Raw genomic sequence first — 26,616 nt, 5'->3', positions numbered from 1 at the left:
CTCCATCTCTGCTGTCCACATCAGTTTCACTTTGTGCTGTGCCATGACTGCGTTTGTTATGCTTTAGTCTTCCATCATCTCGCTTTCTGATTGGATATTGTTTCGTTTCACGTGATAATCTCCAGAGCGTGCACGCGTTTGTCCTCGGGGTTCCCCACACACATCAGGATTTCTGATCATAAATATTCAACATGTTGAATATTTACGATTCGCGATCGGGGCGGCTCCGACGTTCTTCCGATCAGGTTCGGACACTCTTAACACACCTCACACCAAGGGAAAATCTGATAAGATAATCTGTAGAACCATCAAGATAATCGGGACATAGCTAGTATTGTCGGAAGGGGGGAAATCGGCCCAAAATCAGCCCGATTATCTTTTGGTGTGTACCCAGCATAAGCAGCTTTAAGCCAACAATTGTTTTACTCTTAAGTCAATTCTTAGCAGTGTTCTTGTGATTCTCAGAGGCTTGATAAATACGTGTCCAGGTCCAGTGAGCCTTCCTTTCCTCCCTGATTTCCATAATGAGGTCGTGGGATAATCCATACTCTGCTGGTGTTCACACTCCCACAGCAACTGGTTAATCAAACGTGAAGGGGCTCGCTGAACACAGGATTACGAGGATGTGCCGGGTTGAAGATCTCACTCTCGGTGCGGTGTCCGCTCTACTGCTGCCATGGTATTGCGGCATCTGTGGCTTAACCTTTCAGGGCTCAAGAAGAAAGAGAAATCTTACCTCCTTGATGCCCCAGTGTTGCTGCGGTGATCCAGCTGTTGAGGCAGTGGTCCAAAAGTTTATGGAGGGTGAAGGTTAAGTCCAAAGCGTTCAAGCGATACACCCCCGCTGTGGTCAAGGTCCTACACCAGTTTCTGACCCTGTTGCTGGCCCGAGTTGGAGACGGCGTCAGAAGCAGAGAGCCGCTGCCCGGGCACTGCCTCTGAGGAGTTGGGATTAGAGGCAGTGACCTCATAAGAAGCCGAAAGTGGACTTTAGGAAAAGTTATCTTGGCTGAGAGGCAAGACAAGCAGAACCCTTAAGGTCCTTTTTTGCTTCCCTAGGGATCATCCTACCCTGAGCCTGGGAAGCACAGTTGCTTTTATATAAAAGTAATGGCAGCACATTTGCCCCACTTTTTCAATCAATTGCTTCTGGCTTCTGGCGATAGATATTGTGCTTCTCTTGTAATCACACTTTAAGCAATGATGGAAAGCGGGTGCATTCACATCCATGTCCAACATTGCTGTTAGAGTCCCCCTGTGGTGAAAATCCAGCTTTTAATGTTGTTTATGTGTCTATGTGGTGTTTTTAATCTGCTTTAAGACAAAGCATGTGTAAGTTCATAAGTCGACACCATTGCTGAGTATTTCCTCCTTAAAACTGCAGTGAACCAAAGACAGTCTCAAAAACACGCTTTGAAATCGCTGGTGTTTCTGACGTCACAAACTACCTTGTAACCAATCAGATCAACGTGTGATCGTCAACCAGTGGATCTCTGAGCTGAGTGAGTGAGTGGAGGCAGGGCTCATTTGCATATTCATAGAACCGCGCATACTAAATGAGGCAAGGGTGTCGAGTTACATTCAAGATATTTTAAGACATGACATTTTTTTTTTTTTTTTTTTTGGTGATCAAAGATGAGTTTTAATCGATACAATGATTGACTACAGGGGGACTTTAAGAGGAAGGGTTGCAGGATTTTTGCTGTTGGTGTCCCTCCTCATCGTCTGTTGACTGCGTCTGTATGTCTCCTTAGCAGTAAAGCTAGACTGTTGCAGATGATGTATTGATACAATCTACTACCTTACTTGTCTCTCCAGAAACTTGCACCTCTTGCTATGGAGGTAATATGGATATGCCTTCCTTGTATGTTTGGTGTTGCAGGTGTAGAGTTGGGCTTCGTCACTCTCGCGTACTTACACATACTTCAGGCATGGCAAATTCTTCCTTCAGACAATCTGAAGCTGATGCCGTTCTCTCTGGGCAGCCTTATATAACCTGTAACGTCACCTGACTGCAGGAGCCAATAAGAATTGGCGTGTAATACACATGCTTCAGACACCGGCTCACGTGAAGCGTCTGAGGACGCAGCATCTCATTCCCTTTCTCAATATCTGTTTTGCTTGCTTCAAGGAGGTCTAGCAATTTGTTACCCATATTGTAAGGTCTTCACAGGGACCCGTGTATTCCAGTTCCACTAGACATTTTTCTACTTTGCATCCCTGTAGGGCCAACAAACAAATATGAAAAATTACAGAAGAGGCAGAAATTTTTTTTTTTTACTTCATCTGCAGATTTATTTATTTTTTACTTGTTTACACTGAAACCGTGTGAAAAGAATCTGATAGGAGCCTGTCTAAAGAATAGAAATATATTATAAAGATATATTCTCTGAAAACAGCTTTTTATTTCAAAGATTTTTAGATATTTTATTTATTTCCTTATTTTCCTGTGGGTTGCAGTGTTCTTTAAATTAATTTTAGCACAAAATAAAATGTTAAAGAGAAACATACCGCTTTTATCTCAACAGTCTTTAGGGTTTTTGTTGGGTTTTCCAGTTCGATGGTGTGTCTGTCCGCCGCAGAGCTCACATTGAAGATCACCACTATTTTATCATCATGAAGGACTGAATAAATATGAACGTTCCATTGGATTTCCGCTGGGAAGTCAATCAACAGTCAGTGAAAATGAATTAAAAGTATTAAAGTGGAGTGTGTGTCAGCCTGCAGTGTTTGTGTTCCAGACATGAACGATTCGTCAAATCAAGTGTCTTGCTGAGGAGAGATGTGCTGTGCAATTTTCAGCTTCTGGATAAAACAAGTGGAAAATCCCACAGATGTACATTAAAGAGAGACCCGAGCCATATCTGGATATCAGAGCTGTGTCTGAAACCACAGTGAAGATGATCTAGTCTAGAGCACTTATTTAATCTTGCATGTTCTCCTCGCGTTTCCTCTTGGTGCTTCGGTTTATCAAGCTATATTTATAGTGTTGTCTGGCACATATGTCAGTGTGACAGTGACTTGGTCACACATATCGATTTGGTCTATTAAGAGGTTGGTTTTGTTCTATTAAAGAGGACCTATTCTGCTTTTCTCCATGTTCATCTGTGTTTAGTGTGTAATGTTGCTGTGTGATCATGAAAAAGCTCCAGGTCTTCTCTATATCAGTGTCAGTGTTTCTGAACTCCTGAAACGCCTCCACTGTATTCGTGAGTTTCTTCTGGGAACGAACATGTCACAATATTCCTCCTCATAATAATTCATACGCAAAATAAAGGGGCGGGACATTTCCCAAACACGCTCAAAGTGTTTGACCAATCACAACACACAGCTGCAGCCGACCAATCAGAGCATAGTGTGCTTTTCAGAAGGAGGGGCTTCATAGAGCAGTGAAACATTAAAAACAAAAACAAAAAACACACAGATTTGAACATCAACAAATACACACATAAACACTGCTAAAGATAATAATGGCGGTATCAAAGATAAGATGATTTATATACACGATATTACAAGTTTGATTTGCTTTTAGCTGTCTTTATATTTCAATAATTTGTACTCTCTCTTAACTCAATTGGCAAAGTATTGCAATAGTTGCCTTCCGAGGAAACTCGCACTGAACTCTCGAGGGAGCTACTTGTGAGGATTGTGGAAAATCACCAATCTGAGTGCTGCGCTCCCGCTTGGCCATCTTTGACAAGATCTTTGGCGGCGCTCATCATGGAGTTCGCAAATGGATTTGACAGGGTATCCTAAGACTGCTGAGGCACTTTCTCAGGAATCCTCTGCCAGTTCCGATGTTCTCCCGCTCAGCTGCTTCTTCCCTACGAGCGGAGAACCCAATGTTTGAGCTGTCTACTTCCAAAGAAGTGGATGTGCTCAGCATCGAGGGCAGGGATTTTGGAGATGACTCGCCACTCCATGTCCCTGCATATGAGGAGCTGGTTGAGGTTGTTTCTCGTGCCGTGGACAGATTAAATATCAGCTGGCCAAGTGAAAGGCAGAGAACAACCTCATTGCCGGGTTTTGCCGTTTTTTTTCTAGATCTGCACAACGAGTTGTGTAAATCATGGAAAACGCCACACTCTTCTCGTCTGGCCAATCCCTTGTATTAGACTACAGTAATATTGCTGGGGTGAGAGAGAGTGTCTATGGGATGATGCCTCGGGTGGAAGAGTCTTTCCCCCAATGTTGCGTCATCCCTGAAAACCCCGGTGCTGCCCACCAAACCCTGCCGTGATGCATCTTCTTTGGTGGGCAGGGCTTACTTGGCTGCGGGTCGGGATGGTGCCAGTCTGCACATAATGGCTGTACTGCAGGCACACCAGGTCTGGCACCTCGGGATCTAGATGTCGTCCTTACCCACATCCAGAGCTTGGGATTGAGACTCAACACAAAGAAAAGTGTGTTGGCACCAGCCCAAAGAACCACGTTCCTGGGAGTGGTGTGGGATTCGGTCACGATGCAGGCACAATTGTCTCCTGCATGGATCGAATCCATCCTGGCCACGGTGACCAGGATAAAGCTAGGCCAAGCCATCACTGTAAAACACTTTCAGAGAGTGTTAGGGCTCATGGCAGCAGCATCCAACGTTATTCCATTCGGCCTGCTGCACAAAACCAAGGGGTTTTCCCAGAGGGGGAGCCCATTTCACATGATCAGGGTTACGTGCAAGGTTATAATCGTTAACGAAAACGAATGAAAAACGAAAACTAGGTGGGAAAAAACGTTGTCGTTAACTGAAATAAAAATAAAAACGAGGCATTACCAAAAAACGATAACTAACTAAAACTGTAATGTGTGTTTGGTCAAACTAACTAAAATTAAATAAAATTATAGAGTAAATGTCCTTTTTTAACGCTATTTAAAACACGCAGCGTATTCGTTCAGCTGCATTTCCTTTCCCTGCTCTCCCTCCGTCTCTCTGTCACTCATGCGTCTCTCACATGCTCACGCACACACACACACACACACACAGCCCCTCCCCTCCGTGCACACCGCGTCTCCATGAGAACGAGTGTTGGTTCGACATTGAAAGCAAGTTCGTGAAAGGTTGGTATCTCTATCTCGTAAACACACAGTAAAAAGTGGTATAAAAATATTTTAAATTCTGAATATAATTTTGTCAGTGTGTTAATGTCGACCCGAAAGTTAACTAGTCGCAAGTTTGAGGTAAAATGCACTTTTTGGTTGTGGTTGTCGATGTCAAAACACTTTATAAGCTGTGATTCAAATATTATATAATGTTATGTCATTTTTTTAACAATCTGACAGAAATGTCTTGTGTGGCTCAAAAATGGGTTGAATACATGCGGTTCATGTATGTCTTCTTTAGTCTGTTGGCTAACGTTATTTAGTTTTTTTCTTGGCACAGTCACTTACACATTTTGCACTTACTGCGGAGTCTTGAGACTGTTTACATACATATGTATGCCCATATGTACATTTTATGTACTGGTGTTATTGTTGAATAAATATTGTCTAAAATATGTTTTTGTTGAGTTATTATTACACAATACTTTTTCTGACCTTTTTGAATCTTGCCCCTGACAAATAACCCAAATTACAAAAAAAGACTAAAACTAACACTAAAACTAATAAAAACTAAACTAAAACTAAGCATTTTCAAAAAATAAAAAATAAACTAGCAAACCCACTTTAAAAACGAATTAAAACTAAACTGAATTTGTAAACAAAAAGTCAAAACGAAATAAAAATAAAAACTAATGAAAAATGCAAAACTATAATAACCCTGGTTACGTGCCTTCGTTCCCTATCTATGTGGAAAAAAGCTTGGTTTCTGTCCCAAGGCCCCGTGCTGGGAGCATCATGTCGCCGGAAAGCCGTTTTGACAGACGCCTCCCTCACGGGCTGGGGCGCAGTCATGGACGGCCGCTTTACGAGAGGTCTATGGCAGTACCATTATTCCTCCTGGCACATAAATCGCCTGGAAATGCTGGCGGCGTTCCGAGCTCTGAGGAGTTTCCTGCCAGACCTGAAAGGTCACCATATCCTTGTGAGGTCAAACAACATGTCAGTGGTGGACTATATAAATCACCAGGGGGGTCTGAGGTCACGTCCTCTATGCAGATTGGTGCATCAGATCCTCCTGTGGTCCCAGGGGAGACTGTTGTCTCTCAGAGCAACATACATCCTAGGGAATCAGAATCAGGGAGCAGACACCCTGTCAAGGCAGGGGCTGAGGCCCAGGGAATGAAGACTTCACCCCGAGGTGGTGAGTCAGTCTACTCCTTGTATCCCCGGTGTGGCCGGCCCGAGTATGGTTCTCAGATATAATATCGCTCCTGGACGGCCCTCCATGGGATATTCCTATCAGGAGGGACCTGCTGACGCAAACAGAGGGCTCAACATTTCACCCTCGGCCAGAGCTGTGGAAGCTGTGGGTCTGGCCCCTGAGGAGGCACAGAACTGAGAGGCTGGCCTGTCAGCAGGAGTAGTCGAGACCATACTCAGCTCTAGAGCTCCCTCCACGAGGAAACTGTACGGCCTAAAATGGAATGTTTTCACCATTTGGTGTCGAGAGTGTGAAGTGGACCCAGTTAACTGCCCGGTGGCTTCAGTGCTGGAGTTCCTCCAAGATCGCTTCTCGGCTGGTCTTACCCCATTCACACTCAAGGTGTACGTGGCTGCCATTGCGGCTTTCCACGCTCCTCTGGGTGATGGGCCTCTGGGGAGACATCAGCTGGTCGTATGGTTCTTCCGTGGGGCCTGGAGGATGAGACCTGCGACCCAGACCAGAGTTCCCACATGGGATCTCTGGTTCTTGAAGGGCTGGTCGAGGCCCCCTTCAAACCTCTGGAGTCGGCTGAGGCCAAGAACCTTTCCCTCAGGTGGCTTTTTTTAATTAGCCATTACTAATAAAGAGGAGAGTAGGAGATCTTCAGGCACTCTCTATATCTCACCCGTGCCTGGAGTTTGCTCCAGGTGATATTAAGGCTATCTTGCATTCCAGGCCGGGCTATGTGCATAAAGTGCCATCTAATGTGGCACGGCCTACGGTTCTGCAGGCATTTCATCCTCCACCTCACGTGACGGCAGGTGAAGAAAGACTTCTTTGGCTCTGCCCTGTCAGAGCTCTCAAGTTTTATGTCCAGAGGTCTTCTTCGATGGTGGAGTCAGAACAGTTGCTGGTGTGTTTCGGGTCGCCCAGGAAGGGGCTTCCCGCATCCAAACAGACCATCAGTAACTGAATCGTTCAGGCTATCTCTATGGCCTATCAGGTGCGCAGCTTGACTTCACCTTTGGCCGTCAGGGCTCATTCAACCAGAGGCATGGCGTCCTCTAGAGCCCTCCTTTCAGAGGCCCCGATCCAAGAAGTGTGCGATGCAGCAGGATGGGCCACTCCTCATACTTTAGCGATGGACATTCCTTCTACGCCAGGCACTCTAGTGCTCTCGTCCTACGTGTGCCTGTGTGCAGCTTCACACTGGGACAGGCAGGGTTCGTTGTGGCATAGTGGGTACTCGTTCCCCAAAGTGTTGTATCGACACAGTGCGAGTTCCCTCGAAAGGGAATGTCTCGGGTTACGACTATAACCCTTGTTCCCTGAGAAGGGAACGAGACACTGCGTCCCTTCGTCACGCCTTCCCCTGCCTGGGAGCGACTTGCTTCATCACAGAAGCTAACTCTGTTGTGTGCCGGCATCCCTTTGCAGCTTCCGTGTGTGCCGTCACACGTTACGTCATGGCGCAACGGCAGTAATGATTGGCTTAGTTTCATTCATGCTTCAGAGGCGCCGCACTGGGGGCATTCCCCAAAATGTCGTCATCGACGCAGTGTCTCATTCCCTTCTCAGGGAACAAGGGTTACAGTCGTAACCCGAGACGTTTTTCAATAATGAATGGCTCTAACTGAAAAGACAGAAAATCATTCATATATAAATGGAACAGAATAGGACCCAAAACTGAACCTTGAGGAACCCCAATATAACTCTATTACCGAAACATAAACTTTGCTTCCTGTTTGATAAATATGAATGCATACTGTAACATGTATGACACATACATTTAACCCTCACAAGTGTGAGCTTTGAAAGGAGCACCCTAATGTTTTACAGTATCAAACGCCTTCTTTAAATGCCCTCAGAAAATGCTCCTATTCTAAAAACCTATTCTAATTATCATTGATTTGGTTACACACAATTTCACAGAGTCTAATGTGAGTTTATTGTGAATATTTTTTATTGAATTTAAATTTAAAAGTCATCTATAGTGACAATGTTGTGGAATATATGATATGGCTTTAAATTCCAATAGTAGCATCTCTGGTTTCAGGCAGAATTAACATGATGCCGTTCCTTACTGTGACTGAATATGGCTCATATAGTGGGAAGGATCCTGGTCATTTCACCCACGTCGAAGTAATTATAAAGTAAAAATATAATGATTTAATCCCACATTGAGCAATTCCATTTGGTCTTTTCTCATGTAATGGGCTTAATGACATTAATAAAGGGAATTCTGACTGAGGATGATTTCAAACCAGGGTTATTATAGTTTTGCATTTTTCATTAGTTTTTATTTTTATTTCGTTTTGACTTTTTGTTTTCAAATTCAGTTTAGTTTTAATTAGTTTTTAAAGTGGGTTTGCTAGTTTAGTTTATTTTTTGAAAATGCTTAGTTTTAGTTTAGTTTTTATTAGTTTTAGTGTTAGTTTTAATCTTTTTTTGTAATTTGGGTTATTTGTCAGGGGCAAGATTCAAAAAGGTCAGAAAAAGTATTGTGTAATAATAACTCAACAAAAACATTTTGAAATTCCTTTACCTCTTACAAAATCCACACGCCGTACCAAAAATCTACACATCTTCTTTACAGAATTTACACCCTATACTAATACCACAGCTGTACAATTTTCACACCCTATGGCCTACTAACTTTACCCTATACAGTCAATAGCCTACTCATCTGGATTGAAGCAGCAGACATTCAGTGTAAAAGTAAAAAGTAAAAGTAGGCCTACACTTGTTTCAGACTGCTGTAAATATGCTGTTGTTTGTTAGCTCAACTGTGTTGAAATTAAGTTCTCTGTCTGAAATAAACTAAACTATTCAAATTATTCAAAAAATTACATAACATTAATATTTGAATCGCAGCTTATATAGTGTTTTGACATCGACAACCACAACCAAAAAGTGCATTTTACCTCAAACTTAAGACTAGGTAACTTCCTAAAGAAGGCGCAATCGCTTCTCGGGTCGACATCAACACACTGACAAAATTATATTCAGAATTTAAAATATTTTTATACCACTTTTTAATGTGTGATTGTGTAAAGGTGTTCACGAGATAGAGATACCAACCTTTCGCGAACTTGCTTTCAACGTCGAACGAACACTCGTTCTCATGGAGACGCGGTGTGCACGGAGGGGAGGGGCTGTGTGTGTGTGTGTGTGCGCGCATGTGAGTGACAGAGAGACGGAGGAAAGAAAATGCAGCGTGTTTTAAATAGCGTTAAAAAATGAGAGACCTTGACAAAGACGAAAACTAAAGACATTTACTCTATAATTTTATTTTATTTTAGTTAGTTTTGCCAAACACACATTACAGTTTTAGTTAGTTATCGTTTTTTTGTAATGCCTTGTTTTTATTTTTATTTCGGTTAACGACGGTTCCCTTTCGTCAGCAGGGAACTCCGACGCCTCGTCGGGGGAGTTCCCCTGACGAATTGGGATCACGCTAGGGAGACCAATTGCCTTCGAGTGAATTAAAACGAGCCAATGAACATTGGCATGCAAGGTTTGCATTCCGCGGCCCGCCTACCAGGACGGGTATAAGGCGGAATCAAGCGCATACACAAATGCTTTCTGCTTCGGAGCCGACCGGTTGTGTCCTCTCTGAGTGAATGAGTTTTAAGATTGTATTTATCTTACGCTCTACGAGTCTGCTGTTTCGGGAAGGGACCTCTCTGTGTTGGTGAGACGGCGTTTCAGCGACCGCGCGATTTCCTGTCTGCCGGCTGCGTCTACACGCTGTTAATTCAAAAGCTGTTTTTACAGCTGGTAAACGGTTGAGTGCGCACAGCGGGCTTGCAGTTTCCCCGCTGTGTCGCCGCGTTGGGTCCCTGTGTGCTTCAGCACAATAAGGAGAGTAATTTCTTCCTGAAAGAGCAACACGAGTGAAGATCGCGTCCTTTTCAGGATGACGTTTCACTCGTGTGTTTCTGGATGCGATCGTTCCTGTCCTTATTTGACGGCCACGTTCATTGTTTCACATGCCTAATCAGTGTGTGAGACTGCGTTCGTGGGTGGTTCATGTTCTCTCATGAGTGCATGACCACGTCGGCACGTTGTTCGTCTCCCCTTTTTAAAGGCTCGAGCCGCTCAGCGTGCCGTGTGCCGTCGAGCGCCGGTTGACAGCGTGGGGTTGTCACGGCAACCCAGCGCGCGTCATTCGGCGCTCAAGATGCGTGGTCAAGATCAAGACTCGCGTGCCTCTATGAGGTGAGTCCCTTTGCTTGTTTCCCGATCTAGTTTCTCTTCTGGTGCACCAGGAGAGGGCTACTTTGGCAAATAACATTGGTGATCTGAGGGTTACAGTGCGGAATGTCTCGCCAGGTGAAAGACCCTCACGAGCTTCCCACTCCTCTAGCGCATCACAAACATGCTGAGACTGTGTTCGTGGGTGGTTTGTGCTCTCTACATGAGAGCATGACCACGTCTGCACGTTGTTCGTCTTGCCTGAGGGCTTGAACGCTCAGCGTGCCGTGTGCCAGCGATGGCCACGTTCACTGTCTTGCATGCCTGGTTGACGGCCATGATCGCTGTTTCACATGCCTAATCAGTGTGTTGAGACGGCGTTCATGGGTGGTTCATGTTCTCTCATGAGTGCATGACCACGTCGGCACGTTGTTCGCCTCCCCTTTCTAGTAAAGGCTTGAGCCGCTCAGCGTGCCGTGTGCCGTCGAGGCTTTGAGTGGGATTTTGGTCCTTATCATGAGGGACCAAGCATTTCATTCGGGGCCCCAGGGGAGGACAGATGTCGATTGCTACATCGGAGAGAGGGCTGTTATACTCTGAAAATGATGCTGAGTTCCTACTGTAATGGTGTGTTCTCATGCTGAAGGTTCAGACTTGACAGCCACACTTCCTGGGTCTAAAGTGCCTAGATGTGTGTGAAAAATTTTGGCAGTATGGAAGTATTTTGGTGCCAATATGGCAAGCCAAACATGCCTAAATCTGCAGAAGTTTTTCCTCTCTCACTACCCCTGCACATTCAGTGCACGTGGGTAATTCTGACTCGGAGTAGAGCTGCGCTTTATGACTGACCGTGATTAGTCACAGCGCTGGCCTTCGGTCAGACGATGTCCACACTGTGGTCCAGAAGCGCCTTAAAACCAGCCTGCTCGGAGTTCGTTTCCCCCCCAGCAAAAGGAGGGGAAATGACCCTGAGAGGAGCGACCCAGAGAGTGTGACGAAAACTGCTCTTTGGGAGTGTGTGTCATCACCACTCCTTCCCCCGGAGGAGGGCCGGGTGGAGAATCCTTTGTTAAATTTTTCTAGTTTCTGTTCCGCCGCCAACCAGCTGGTCGGTGGTACCCAAAACCTAAAAAAGAGCAGTTTCTTCCTCCTCTGGGTCATTCACGGTTGGGACTGCCGAACATGCAGTCTCTCCCGCTCAAGAGTAGGACGTCAGTGTGCGCCACCCTCGGGTCTCGCCACTCTCAGTCCTCTCTCCCCAGCTCTCAGATAGCAGTGGCGCCACCTCGGTCACGCCACTCCTGTCTGTCGCTGGGCGGGAAGGCGAGACCAGCAGCCGCCCTCGGGCCTTGCTCCTTGTCTCCTCCCCTTCCCTCGCCAGGCGACAGACCGCAGCAGAACACTCTCGGGTCTTCTCTGCCGTCTGTCCCCCGGTGGAGGCAGGTAGGTGTTGTTCAAATACACACCCAGACCCCGCTCTCGGCCGCCACAATGCCACCAGAGCCGTGTCCCTGCCCTCCACCTCGCTGCCCCTCCGCGGGTACGCCGGTCGTGCGGGTGGGCTCGTTGCAGCGGTTTCTCAGAGCCTGGTTAGAGCTCCCGAGTCCGTCGCGCTGGCTCATCCGCACCAACCGGCTCGGCTATGCAATTCAATTTGCACGCCGGCCTCCCAAGTTCAGGGGCGTCCACTTCACCCATGTGCGTCCAGTGGATGCCCCGGTCTTGCGGAAAGAGATCGACGTCCTACTGGCGAAGGACGCGATCGAGCCGGTCCCTCCAGCCGATATGAGGTCAGGGTTTTACAGCCCTTACTTCATTGTACCCAAGAAAGGCGGTGGGTTACGGCCAATCCTGGATCTGCGAGTATTGAATCGGGCCCTGCACAAGCTCCCGTTCAAGATGCTCACGCAGAAACGCATTTTCGAGTGCATCCGTCCCCAGGATTGGTTTGCAGCGATCGACCTGAAGGACGCGTACTTTCATGTTTCGATTCTTCCTCGACACAGACCGTTCCTTCGGTTTGCTTTCAAGGGTCGAGCATATCAGTACAAGGTCCTACCCTTCGGGCTGGCCCTGTCGCCCCGTGTCTTCACGAAAGTCGCGGAGGCGGCCATTGTTCCCATGAGAGAACAAGGCGTTCGCATTCTCAACTACCTCGACGACTGGCTCATTCTGGCACACTCGCGAGATGTGTTGTGCGATCACAGGGACATGGTGCTCCGGCACCTCAGTCAGTTGGGGCTTCAGGTCAACTGGGACAAGAGCAAACTCTCCCCTGTGCAGAGGATCTCTTATCTCGGTATGGAGCTGGACTCGGTCGCCCAGACTGCGCGCCTCACGGAGGAACGCGTCCAGTCAGTGCTCAACTGCCTCAAGTCTTTTCGAGGCAAGTCAGCGGTTCCACTGAAACAATTTCAGAGGCTCCTGGGGCATATGGCAGCCGCAGTAACGCCGCTCGGTCTGTTGCATATGAGACCGCTCCAGCACTGGCTTCGCGATCGAGTCTCGAGCTGGGCGTGGCAGAGCGGCAAGTTCCGGGTCAAAGTCACCCCGAGCTGTCGCCAAACCTTCTCCCCTTGGTTGGATCCTGGGTTTCTACGGGCCGGAGTGCCCCTAGTCCAGGTTTCCAGGCATGCTGTGGTTTTCACAGATGCTTCTGCCAAGGGCTGGGGGGCCACGTACAGAGGGCATGCAGTCTCGGGTCTGTGGACGGGGCCCCAGCTGCATTGGCACATCAACTGCCTAGAGTTGCAAGCAGTACACCTAGCTTTGTGTCGCCTCAAGGGTTTTCTCAGACACAAACACGTACTGGTCCGTACGGACAGCACTGCGACCGTTGCGTACATCAACAGACAAGGTGGTCTACGCTCCCGTCGTATGTCGCGACTCGCCTCCCACCTCCTCCTATGGAGTCAGAAGCATCTGAGGTCGCTTCGTGCCGTTCATGTCCCCGGGGAGCTCAATCGTGTGGCCAACGAACTTTCACGTCGGTCCCCCCTTCCGGGAGAATGGCGACTTCATCCCCAGGTGGTCCAGCTGATCTGGCGAATCTTCGGAGCCGCACAGGTAGACCTGTTTGCCTCTCCGGACACGACCCATTGCCAGTGGTATTACTCCCTGACCGAAGGGACTCTCGGCACGGATGCCCTGGCACACAGCTGGCCCCGGGACCTACGCAAATATGCGTTTCCCCCAGTGAGCCTTCTTGCACAAACTCTGTGCAAGGTCAGGGAGGACGAGGAGCAAGTCCTTTTGGTGGCCCCGTATTGGCCAACCCGGACTTGGTTCCCAGAACTCATGCTCCTCGCGACAGCCCCTCCTTGGCCGATTCCTCTGAGGAATGACCTTCTTTCTCAGAGACGGGGCACCCTATGGCACCCGCGTCCAGACCTCTGGAAACTCCATGTCTGGTCCCTGGACGGGACGCGGAGGTTCTAGATGGCCTACCACAGGCAGTGGTAGATACCATCTCTTCAGCTAGAGCCCCCTCTACGAGGCGCCTCTATGCTCTGAAGTGGAACCTGTTCGTCGGCTGGTGTTCTTCCCACGGGGAGAACCCACGAACTTGCCCGATCGGTGTAGTGCTCTCCTTCCTACAACAGGGGTTGGAGCGAAGGCTGTCTCCCTCCACCCTCAAAGTGTATGTTGCCGCAATAGCCGCGCATCACGATGTAGTTGAAGGTAAGTCCGTGGGGAAGCACGACCTGGTCATCAGATTCCTCAAGGGTGCTAGGAGGCTAAATCCACCTCGCTACTTGCACCCTGTACCCTCTTGGGACTTAACTTTAGTGCTCAAAGCGCTCCAAAGTCCTCCTTTTGAGCCTTTGCTGACAGTCGAGCTTAATATCCTGTCCATTAAGACAGCACTCCTGTTAGCATTGGCTTCTTTCAAGAGGGTGGGGGATCTGCAGGCTTTTTCGGTCGACGAATCGTGCCTAGAGTTCGGGCCCGGCCTTTCTCACGTTGTGTTGAGACCCCGGCTCGGATATGTGCCCAAGGTTCCTACCACTCCCTTCGCGGACCAGGTAGTGAACCTGCAAGCGCTGCCCCAGGAGGAGGCAGACCCAGCCCTAGCTTTTCTCTGTCCCGTCCGGGCCCTCCGGGTTATATAGACAGAACGCAAAGCTTTAGGACCTCAGATCAGCTCTTTGTTTGTTATGGAGACCAGCAGAAGGGGAAGGCTGTCTCCAAGCAGAGGTTAGCCCACTGGCTAGTGGATGCTATCACCAGGGCTTATGAGTCCCAGGGTGAGCCCTGCCCACCCAGGTTGCGGGCTCACTCCACTAGGAGTGTTGCCGCTTCTTGGGCTCTGGCACAAGGCGCCTCGCTAACAGACATTTGTAGAGCTGCGGGCTGGGCGACACCGAACACGTTCGCTAGGTTTTATAGCCTACGTGTGGAACCTGTTTCCTCCCGAGTACTTGCTACGGCCAGTAATTAGAGGGAATAGGTGTGTCGGCTTGCGACGCCATTCCGTGAGCGGATACGTGCGTCTTTTTGCTCCGTTGGTTACCCAACAAACGGCTAACCTCGTGAGTTCCTCCATCACCCCCTCCGGTGCCAGGCGTTGCGGACCGCCCGGCACCAGGTCTGCTACCTTCAGTAAGGAGTTGCTAGTAGACTGGGTGTTTTTCCAGTGGTCCCTGCGGCGACCCATGATTGCCACGTGCAGTTCAGCCGTGTCTTCCCCTTGACAGACTCATTCTGTCGTCCTTGTTGAGTATGCTCCTCACTCCTCCGGACTGGGACTACCTTCAAGGACTGCCATATGTTTCACTACCCTACGTGGTTAGTACATATGTGTATTGAGGGCCTTCCTCTAGGCTGCCTCAGCTTCCGCAGCGTTCCCCCCCCCTATTATATCCTTGGGGTCGGACACGCTTTCCCAGTGTTATCCAATATCCACTGATTGGGTCTTGCGGAACAGCAGTGTGATTCCCTAGCTAGCTCCCGCAAAATTTCTGGAAACTGCTGCAGGGCTGTAGCTTAGCTGGGCGCTGGAAGGGGCCAGCACCATGGCGTTTTGGTAGGGATCCCAATTCGTCAGGGGAACTCCCCCGACGAGGCGTCGGAGTTCCCTGCTGACGAAAGGGAACGTCTCGGTTACGTATGGTAACCCTCGTTCCCTGAGTCCAGGGAACGAAGACGCCTTGTCCCGTCTCCATGCTGCTGTACCTTCGCGGAGGACTGGACACCGTTCGGCTCCTCAGCGAAAAGCGTTTGTGTATGCGCTTGATTCCGCCTTATACCCGCACTGGTAGGCGGGCCGCGGAATGCAAACCTTGCATGCCAATGTTCATTGGCTCGTTTTAATTCACTCGAAGGCAATTGGTCTCCCTAGCGTGATCCCAATTCGTCAGGGGAACTCCCCCGACGAGGCGTCTCCGTTCCCTGGACTCAGGGAACGAGGGTTACCATACGTAACCGAGACGTTTTCCCACCTAGTTTTCGTTTTTTTTTTCGTTCGTTTTCGTTAACGATTATAACCTTGTTTCAAACACAGCTCATAATATCCCAGACAGCAACATAGTGTCGGCCCAGATCTGGCCCACATCCGGTACACATGGATTCCACACGGCGCGGATGTGGGCCGGATGTGGGCCGGATGTTGCTGTCTGGACTTGATGGCGTCTTAAACATCACAGGTTTTGCACGTCTGAGCACCGGCCTCATCTGTATATTTCAGCTAAAGTAGATCTCAAAATTAAATGTGGAACACAGTGGGCAGTGGCTCATAGTTTACAGTTTTAATGTAAAATTATAATAAGATGGAGAGGAAATAATCAAACATCACCACATAGAACAGAGAAGATGAAATGAGTGGCTGTAAGAGATACAACTGACCTGCTTCGAATCTCTTTATATAAGTGCTGCCTGTTCCAGGATTTGGTGGTGGAAGGTTATAGGCATCGAAGACATAGTTTGTTAAAGGACAAACGGACACATTTGACACAGTGAAACTGAACCACAGCTGTCAATCAAGAAGAGAGTGAGATTAGGACACACAATCTCTCAGTGTCTCTGTGATGGTGTAGTAATTGCTTCATGGGTGTTTACTGTAATAAAGCTCTAAACTAAAACTGAAATGATGCTCAGTACAGTTGTACCATGAATCATTGTTCCCTTTCGTGGTCACTCCGAGTTACGTTGGATGACGACGATTGGGGTTTCGTTTAGAAAGCCTATCACCTTCGAGTATATAAAACGAGCCAATGGCAATGAAATGCCATGGGTCTGCGGAATTTGCATAGCATATCTCCGCCCACCGCAGGGGGTATATAAGGAAGTACGCTGGCAACATGCAGATATGTTTTCGCTTCGGAGCCGAGAACTTCTCCACTCCACGCAAGCAATAAAATCCTGAGTTATCCTTCTCAATCCTTCGAGACGAGCGAGCTCTCCGGTGTTGGTGTGATGGCGATTTCAGCGAGTGCACACTACCCTGCTGATCTGGTCAGTGATCTGACAGTTAGTGTGATTTCTCCCTGTTCGCTTCAACATCCGCAGAGTTTCCTCTCACAAAAAGAGCATTGCACGCGGCACGTCTTTTTAAAGATGCCTCGCCCGTGCACTTCTGGTTGTGGCCGCGATGTATTCTTTGCTGATGGGCACAATCTCTGCTTAGCGTGTTTGGGCGTTGATCACGCTAAAGCAGCGTTTGTGGATGACTCATGTTCTCACTGCGGGAACATGACCATCTCCATGCTGCGGTCGAGACTCAATGAGCTCACCAGAGCGAGAGTCCCCCTACCCACACCCCGATCTACTGACTCCCCGAGAGCTAGTACTTCAGCTGGTGGCCGGGGTGACCTGAGGGTGACTGTGTGGGACATACTGCCGACACGTCCACGGTCCACACACCCCTCTTCAGCATTGGTACCCGTGAGCGTTCAAACTGAGACCGCTGGTCCCTCTACGGAGGCCCCGCGTGTTTCGTTTGGAGCTCCAGAAGAGGATGCAATGTCGATCACTGCATCACAAGGTGGGCGTGAGTCCTCGGGAAGTGAGGATTCGGCTGTGTTGCCGCCCTCGGGCGTGCCAGCATTGCCCGAGTCTGATCCCGAGCTGACTGCCATGCTTTCCCGGGCAGCCGCGGCCATTGGGCTCGAGTGGTCCCCGCCACCCGATCCGGTGCGCTCGCGGCTGGATGATTGGTTTTTGGGAGCGGCCGCTGACACTCATCGCCGCCCAACCCCAATACCATTCTTCCCGGAAGTGCATGAGGAAGTCACGCGGTCCTGGAAGGCCCCCATGTCTTCCCGTGATCGTTCGTCGGCTTTCTCCGCCTTTCCTCCCCTCGATAAGGCTGATGCTTGTGGGTACACTGGGATTCCCCCGGTCGAACGTTCTGTCGCTATGCAGCTGTGTCCGACAAGCGCTTCATCGCGTGGTGATCCTAAGCACCCATCGAAAGCCTGTAGATTTTCGTCTACTATGGTGGCGAAGTCTTACAGAGCGGTGGGACAGGCAGCTGCCTCTTTGCATGCCATGGCCATCTTGCAGGTCTACCAGGCCAAGATGCTCTGTGACATGCACGAGGGTAGGACAGACCCAAGGCTCTTCGATGAGCTGCGCGCCGCCACCGACCTCGCTCTCCGAGCGACGAAGGTGACCGCGCGCTCCCTGGGTCTGGTGATGTCCACAGCTGTGGTCCAGGAGCGACATCTCTGGCTGAACCTGGCCGATATGCGTGAGCCCGAGCGGACTCGTCTGCTCGATGCTCCCATATCCCAGGCCGGCCTTTTCGGCGGTGCCGTCGAGGACTTTGCCCAGCAGTTCTCGACCGCCCAGAAGCAGACTGAGGCGATCAAGCACATTCTGCTCCTACGCTCCGCTGTTGCTCAGCTGTCGGCACAGAATCCTCAGCCTGCTCGCCGCCGAGGGCGCCCTCCCGCGGCTCCCGCCCCTCCCACACGGCCCCAGCAGCAACCTTCATCTGGGCCGCGTCATGGAGGAAGCCGCAGGAAGGCGCCACAGCCCTCTCCGGCCCCGCGGCCCGCTAAACGCCAGGCCAAGCGGCGCCCCTGAGATGGGCTGCTCAGGATTGGCGCTCAATTCTGTTCAGGAGCTGGTAGCAGGGCCACTCCTTCCCCCGGTGGAGGGCCGGGGGAGAATCTTTTGTTCTCCACTCCCCGCTGCTCGTCCAACGACGAGCAGTACCCTAATGTGGTTAAAGACAGAATTGAATCCCCCAATCCTGAGCCGACAGAGTCCGAGGGCCGCAGTGCGCGCCACCCCCGGGTCCCGCTACTACCGCCCTCCTCTGTCCCAGAGGTGCGGGATGACAGCACGCGCCGCCCACGGGCCACGCTCCTCTCATCCCCCTCTGTCGCCAGACCCCTGCCAGAGCACGCCCCCGTGGGACGCGCGCCCTCCCCTGGCCTCCTCTGGTAGGACGCGGTTAATGACCGTGCCCCCGCACAGGGCCGCTATGCCACCCTCGCCGGTGCCGGTCATTCCGCCTCGCTGCCCCACCGACGGTACGTCTGTGGTTCGTATGACCCCGCTGGTGCACTTTCTGGAGGCCTGGCTAGAGCTTCCCAGACTGTCCCGCTGGGTCGCGAGAACCATCAGATTCGGCTACGCGATTCAGTTTGCGATATCTCCTCCCTGCTTCAGGGGAGTCCGCTTCACTATGGTCGGTGGCAATGCCCCTGTCATGAGAGCGGAGGTCGCCACCCTACTGGCGAAGGGTGCGATCGAGATTTTCCCTCCAGCCGAGATGAAGTCCGGCTTCTACAGCCCTTACTTCATTGTACCCAAGAAGTCTGGTGGGTTACGGCCAATCCTCGACCTGCGCGTCTTGAACCGCTCCCTTCACAGGCTGCCGTTCAAGATGCTAACGGCCAAACACATCCTCCAGTGTTCGCATCCTGAACTATCTCGACGACTGGCTGATCCTAGCTCACTCTCGAGACCAGGTTTGCGAACACAGGGACCTAGTGCTCCGGCACCTAGCTCGTCTGGGCCTTCGGGTCAACTGGGAGAAGAGCAAACTCTGCCCCGCGCAGAGGATCTCTTTTCTCGGTATGGAGATCGACTCGGTCGCCATGTGCGCGCAGCTCACGAGCGAGCGCGCGCAGTCACTGCTGACTTGTCTTCATCAGTTCGAGGGCAAGAGTGCGGTTCCACTGAAACTTTTTCAGAGGCTCCTGGGGCATATGGCATCCGCAGCCGCAGTAACGCCGCTGGGATTGCTTCATATGAGATCGCTTCAGCTTTGGCTTCGCGATCGAGTCCCGAGGTGGGCATGGCTACACGGCACGCTCAGAGTCCCAGTGACTCCAGCCTGCCGTCAGACCTTAACCCCGTGGACGAACCTCAAGTTTCTACGGGCCGGAGTGCCCCTAGAACGAGTTTCCCGGCATGTTGTTGTATCAACAGATGCCTCCACCACGGGCTGGGGCGCCATGTGCAATTGACATGCTGCCGCGGGCTCCTGGACAGGACCCCAGCGCCTTTGGCATGTCAATTGCCTCGAGTTGCTGGCTGTGCGTCTCGCCCTGCACCGCTTCCATGCGCTGCTCAAGGGTCAGCACGTACTAGTCCGATCAGACAATACCGCGACAGTAGCGTACATCAACCGTCAAGGTGGTCTACGCTCCCGCCGTATGTCGCAACTCGCCCGCCACCTCCTCATATGGAGTCAGAAGCATCTGAGGTCGCTTCGAGCCATTTATATCCCGGGAGACCTGAACCAGGCAGCCGACGAGCTGTCTCGGCTTCGGCCTCTCGCTGGAGAATGGAGACTCCATCCCCAGTCGGTCCAGCTGATTTGGGATCAGTTCGGGGACGCACAGGTAGACCTGTTTGCCTCCCATGACTCGTCCCATTGCGACCTGTATTATTCCCTGACCGAGGGCACGCTCGGCACGGATGCACTGGCGCACAGCTGGCCGCGGGGCCTACGCAAGTATGCGTTTCCCCCAGTGAGCCTCCTTGCGCAGACTTTGCGCAAGATCAGGGAGGACGAGGAGCAGGTCATTTTGGTTGCCCCGTATTGGCACAACCGGACCTGGTTCTCCGAACTAGTACTCCTCGCGACAGCACCTCCCTGGCCAATTCCTCTGAGGAAGGACCTCTTTTCTCAGGGACGGGGCACCCTTTGGCACCCTCGTCCCGATCTTTGGAACCTCCACGTGTGGCTCCTGGATGGGACGAGGCAGGTTTGAGTACCCTACCACCAGCGGTGGTGGCTACCATCACTTCTGCTAGAGCATCGTCCACGAGACATGCCTATGTGTTGAAGTGGAACCTCTTCGTCAACTGGTGTTCTTCAAAACATCAAGAACCCACGAAATGCCCGGTCAGTGTCATGCTTTCCTTCCTGCAAGAAGGGTTGGAGCGAAGGCTGTCTCCCTCCACGCTGAAAGTGTATGTTGCCGCCATTGCCGCACATCACGACGCAGTTGATGGTAAGTCTCTGGGAAAGCACAACCTGATCATCAGGTTCCTGAGGCGAGCGAGGAGACTGAATCCTCCTCCCCTCGTACCCTCTTGGGACCTCTCAGTGGTTTTGACTGCCCTGCAGAGTGCTCCCTTTGAGCCTCTGCAATCAGTGGAGCTTAAGTTCCTGTCAATGAAGACAGCGCTCCTGGTTGCATTGGCCTCCATCAAGAGGGTAGGGGACCTGCAGGCATTTTCGGTTGACGAAGCGTGCCTGGAATTCGGGCCGGCTAACTCTCACGTGATCCTGAGACCCCGGCCTGGATATGTGCCCAAGGTTCCTACCACACCCTTTCGAGACCAGGTAGTGAACCTGCAAGCGTTGCCCTTGGAGGAGGCAGACCCAGCCTTGGCACTGCTCTGTCCAGTACGCGCCCTTCGTGCTTACGTAGACAGAACGCAGTTCAGGACCTCAGACCAGCTCTTTGTCTGTTATGGTGGGAAGCTGAAGGGAAAGGCTCTCTCAAAGCAAAGGTTATCTCACTGGATAGTGGATACCATTGCTTTGGCATACCAGCAGCAAGGTCGTCAATGCCCCCTTGGTGTGAAAGCCCACTCCACTCGTAGTGTGGCTTCCTCTTGGGCTCTAGCGCATGGCGCCTCGCTAACAGACATTTCTAGAGCTGCAGGCTGGGCGACACCCAACACATTCGCGAGATTCTATAATCTCCGAGTAGAGCCAGTTTCTTCCCATGTACTCGCTTCAACCAGCCGGTACTAGATTCTGCTCAGGTGTCTTCGCTTGCTCGCCATTCCTCTCCACGGACGGGATACGTGCGATTATCTTCTCAGGTGAGTCTGATAAGCTCTGAGTTTCCTCCAGCACTGGTTACGTCAACACCTGAGTTATGCCAATCTGCCATAACGCAGCTTTTGCGCTTGACTAGGTGCCTCCATGTGCATGGTCCCCCCTCTGGGCGACCCCCACATGTGTTTTCCACTGTAAGTCTCTTTTGAGCGTGTGTCTTTCCCTTGGCAAGCCACCTTGCCACCCCTGGGGTTTAAATATTCCACCTGCGGCTGGACACCCCAGTGATACCCCATATGCATCCCTCTGGCATATGTGTCTCTCAAGTCCCCCCCTTAATGGTTGGGCGTAATTGCATATTTCTCCTGAGATATGCTTCCCAGTGTACCTTGGTATTCCTGTGTTAGGTAGGACTCCTTCGTTCGTGCTAGTCTCACAACAGAGAGCTCAGACTTACGCAGGGCACTGGATGACAGCCGAGGTGGCGTGATTAGACTGGAACCCCAATCGTCGTCATCCGACGTAACTCGGAGTGACCACGAAAGGGAACGTCTCGGTTATGGATGTAACCCTCGTTCCCTGAGTAGGGAACGGAGACGTTACGTCTTCCTGCCACTTCCGCTGTATCGCTGAAAAACGCCTGGGTCCAGTCTCGACTCCTCAGCGAAGACATATCTGCATGTTGCCAGCGTACTTCCTTATATACCCCCTGCGGTGGGCGGAGATACGCTACGCTAAGCGAAACCCCAATCGTCGTCATCCGACGTAACGTCTCCGTTCCCTACTCAGGGAACGAGGGTTACATCCGTAACCGAGACATTTTCTTTAATCTCTGGCATCTTCCCGATACTGATATGAAATGTGTGTGTGTGTGTGTGTGTGTGTGTGATGGTCACATGTTCACCTGTTGTAGGCCAGCGAGGCTGATATGAAGTGTGTGTGTGTGTGTGTGTGTGTGTGTGATGGTCATATGTTCACCTGTTGTTGGCCAGCGAGGCTGATCTGATCAGAGGAGAACTCAGGCTTGTATCCGCATCTATATCTATATCTATAACTTGATCCTGTATTATAATTGTTCTCTGACCATGTGATCCATGTGCCAGTGAGACTGCGAATGGTGCCTGAGAACACAAGCGTCAGACAGAGTTTACACAAGTATACTGTACAACTATGATCTTTAGTAAACAATTCTTCACTATTAAGATCATGTAATTACTGTAAAATACTTATTAATCGTCAAAAAATATATTTTCGAAAAACGATCTTTTCCGGTTCCACAGTGTGTGTGTGTGTGTGTGTGTGTGTGTGTGTGTGTGTGTGTGTGTGTGTGAGTGTGTGTGTGTGTGTGTGTGTGTGTGTGTGTGTGTGTGTGTGTGTGTGTGTGTGTGTGTGTGTGTGTATGAAGCATCTGCATCAGCAAAGTATCAGCATCATCATCATAATAAGAGTGATGTGATCAGCTGTAATTCTGTCAACTGTGGCGTTTATGTTTATGTTTTCTTTGACAAAGAAGAGTTTCTCATTATCACTGACTCTCAGAAACACACACACACACACACACACACACATCTGTCTCATCTGTTATTTCACACCAGAAGTCGAGTGTTATGTTGAAAACACTGATAAGAGCTGAGCTGCACTTCCTCCTCACTGAATCTGAACACACTCTACACACACTCTCTACACACACACTCTACACACACACACACTCTACACACACTCTACACATTCTCTACACAATCTCAACACACACTCTACACACACTATCTACACACACTCTACACGCACTCTACACACACACACACACACACACACACACACACACACACACACACACACTACACACACTCTCTACACACACACACTCCACACACACTCTACACACACTCTACACACACTATACACACACACACTCTACACACACTCTACACACACACACACTCTACACACACTCCACACACACTCCACACACACTCTACACACACTCTCTACACACACACTCCACACACACTCTACACACACACACTCTACACACACACTCTACAAACACTCTCTACACACTCTCTACACACAGTCTACACACACTCTCTACACACTGTACAAAATCTCAACACATGCTCTACACACTCTACACACACACTCTACACACTCTACACCCACTCTCTCTCTACACACATTCTCCACACACTCTACACACACTCTACACACACACCCTACACACAGTCTCTACACACACACCACACACTACACACACACACACTCTACACACACTCTCCACACTCTGTACACACTACACATACTCTCTACATACACTGTACACAATCTCAACACACTGTCTACACACTCTACACACACTCTACACACACACTCTACACACACTCTACACACACACACTACACACACTCTACACACACTCTCTACACACACTCTACACACACACTCCACACACACACACACACACACACACACACACACACACACACACACACACACACACACACACACACACACACTATCTACACACACTCTACACACACTATCTACACACTCTACACACACTCTACACACTCAACACACACACACACACACACACACACACACACACTACACACACACTCCACACACTATCTACACACACTCTACACACTCAACACACACACACACTATCTACACACACTCTACACACACACACTACACACACACTCTACACACACTCTCTACACACACTCTCTACACACACACTCTACACATACTATCTACACACACTCTACACACACTATCTACACACACTATCTACACACACTCTACACACACTATCTACACAAACACACTCTACACACTCAACACACACACTACACACACTCTACACACATTCTACACACACTCTACACACACTCTACACACACACACACTACACACACTCTACACACACACACTACACACACTCTACACACACACTCTACACACACATACTCTACACACACACTCTCTACACACACACTCTACACACACTCTACACACACTCTCTACACACACACTATCTACACACACTCTACACACACTCTTTACACACACACTCTACACACACTATCTACACACACTCTACACACACACTATCTACACACACTCTACACACACACTCTACACACACTCTCTACACACACTCTGACTCTACACACGCTCTACACACACTCTCTACTGTTACCTGAATAATAAGGAACATTATATGCTGTAATACGCTGATTTCACGCAGCCGCCATTTTGAACTTGAAAGTGAGGCTCCGGTGGGAAGAACCCCGGAAGTACAGATAAACAACAATGCCTTGGACTACCAACCTGAAGCTGCTGCCTCGATTTACACTATTGGAAGATAATATCTAATATAGGATATGTATATAGTTCATTCCTGCTTCATTTTTTACTCTCTGAATTATATATAAAAAAAATATTTTATTTATAAATAAATTTCACTGGATATAGTCTAAAGTATGAAAGAAATGTATGTACAGTTTTAGAATTGACACAACATCATTAAACACAACAATACGCCATCGCATTCACGACTCTCCTATGATTAAAGGCGAAACTTCCGGTTTTCTTCCCACCGGAGCCTCGCTTTCGATTTCAAAATAACGGCTGCGTGAAATCAGCGTATAAGCTGACAGACGTCAAATGTGCTCACAAACTATTCCAACAATCAAGCTTCAGTTGCTTTTTACTAACAAAACCATTTTGTGCTGAATAAAAACAAACATCTAAAGAAACTTATATAGAACAAAACTTTTAAACACACAAAATACAATTTGCAACAATCACATCTGGTTTTAAAGGGGTGGTTGAGTATGATTTGACTTCTCTAACTTTAGTTAGTGTGTAATGTTGCTGTTTGAGCATAAACAACATCTGCAAAGTTACGACGCTCAAACTTCAGAGCAAAGGGAGATATTTGCTTTTAAATAAATCGTTGTTTAGGGACTACAACAAACGGCTGGTAGAGACTACACCACATTCCTCACGGGTTAGTGACATCACCAACCCTAAAATTTACATAAACCCCACCCCCGGAACAGTCCATGTTGAGAAGAGGAAGAGTTGTTGTAGTCGAGCACATTTGTGAGTCAGCTTAAACTGTAGCATCTGTCTTTACACACGCAATAGAAAGTCACTCTGTGTGCGTCTCACAACAGTTCCTATACATGAATATCAGATGATGTCACCGTCTCCTCACTGATGTCACCCACTTCTAAAACTTGTCTGCGGCCATCTTGAGTACATGATTCGGCAAGATTGATATGTCAGTTGCAAAGGAACTAGCTAGCTATGCTTTCACAACACGGTAACATAAATATAACATAAATGTAACATAACATAAATCTGTAACGTTCGTTATTTTGAATAGAAATCATCACTCAAAAAGCATTCATTCACGTCTTCTCCGGTTTATTTGTGTTCAAATACATGCAATACAGTATCCGCCAGGGCTATTAGTCCAGTGGTAATCAGTGTTTGGTGTAGGCAATCAGTACAGTGATTGATATGACCAATGAAAACTTTAGAATCAGCTGCAGGGCGGGATTTCCGCTGAAGAGGTTTAAAAAAAAAAAAAAATCACGCTTCTGTTCTGCCTGCGGTCCTGCATGACTTCATCATTCTGACATCCGTGATAACAAAGCTAAAGTAACATCTCTTCACCTGAAACAAGAAGCTAATAAATGCACGGTTTGAAGTATGCACGGGGTATTTTCATATGAATAAAGAATGTTTACAGTATGCATGCTAGGTAAGGATAGGCCATATCTTCATATAAAATGGTAAATATAACATATTTCAAAATATTTTTTTGACTTGAAACCATTTTAAACCGCGACTATGGAATATGATACAAATATGATACCGGAATATGATACAAATACTCGATGGTGTTTTAAAGTGAGTTAAAAGTAAAAGTGTAATATTAATCAATTAAATTGTGTCATGTAGCTTTATG

The 26,616-nt window shown here is 49.1% G+C and overlaps 1 protein-coding gene across 3 annotated transcripts in view; it reads right to left on the bottom strand.

The window, feature by feature from the left end:
• The window catches only part of LOC311278436 (interleukin-17 receptor B-like), a 35,967-nt gene that overhangs the window by 4,803 nt on the left and 4,548 nt on the right, over positions 1–26,616 (bottom strand). For all 3 annotated transcript variants that reach the window (XM_084389262.1, XM_084389263.1, XM_084389264.1), the window contains exons 4-7: positions 22,608–22,750; positions 16,280–16,406; positions 2,512–2,657; positions 2,152–2,220 (exon numbers count right to left, since the gene is read on the bottom strand). In XM_084389262.1, the coding sequence (XP_084245388.1) occupies positions 2,152–2,220; positions 2,512–2,657; positions 16,280–16,406; positions 22,608–22,750 (485 nt within the window). The remainder of the gene's footprint in view (positions 1–2,151; positions 2,221–2,511; positions 2,658–16,279; positions 16,407–22,607; positions 22,751–26,616) is intronic.

This window comes from Rutilus rutilus (assembly GCF_951802725.1).
Source record: "Rutilus rutilus genome assembly, chromosome: 19".
Classification (NCBI taxonomy): Eukaryota; Metazoa; Chordata; class Actinopteri; order Cypriniformes; family Leuciscidae; genus Rutilus; species Rutilus rutilus.
Note: the sequence above shows the minus strand (reverse complement) of the source record. Positions and strands in the feature narration are given on the sequence as shown.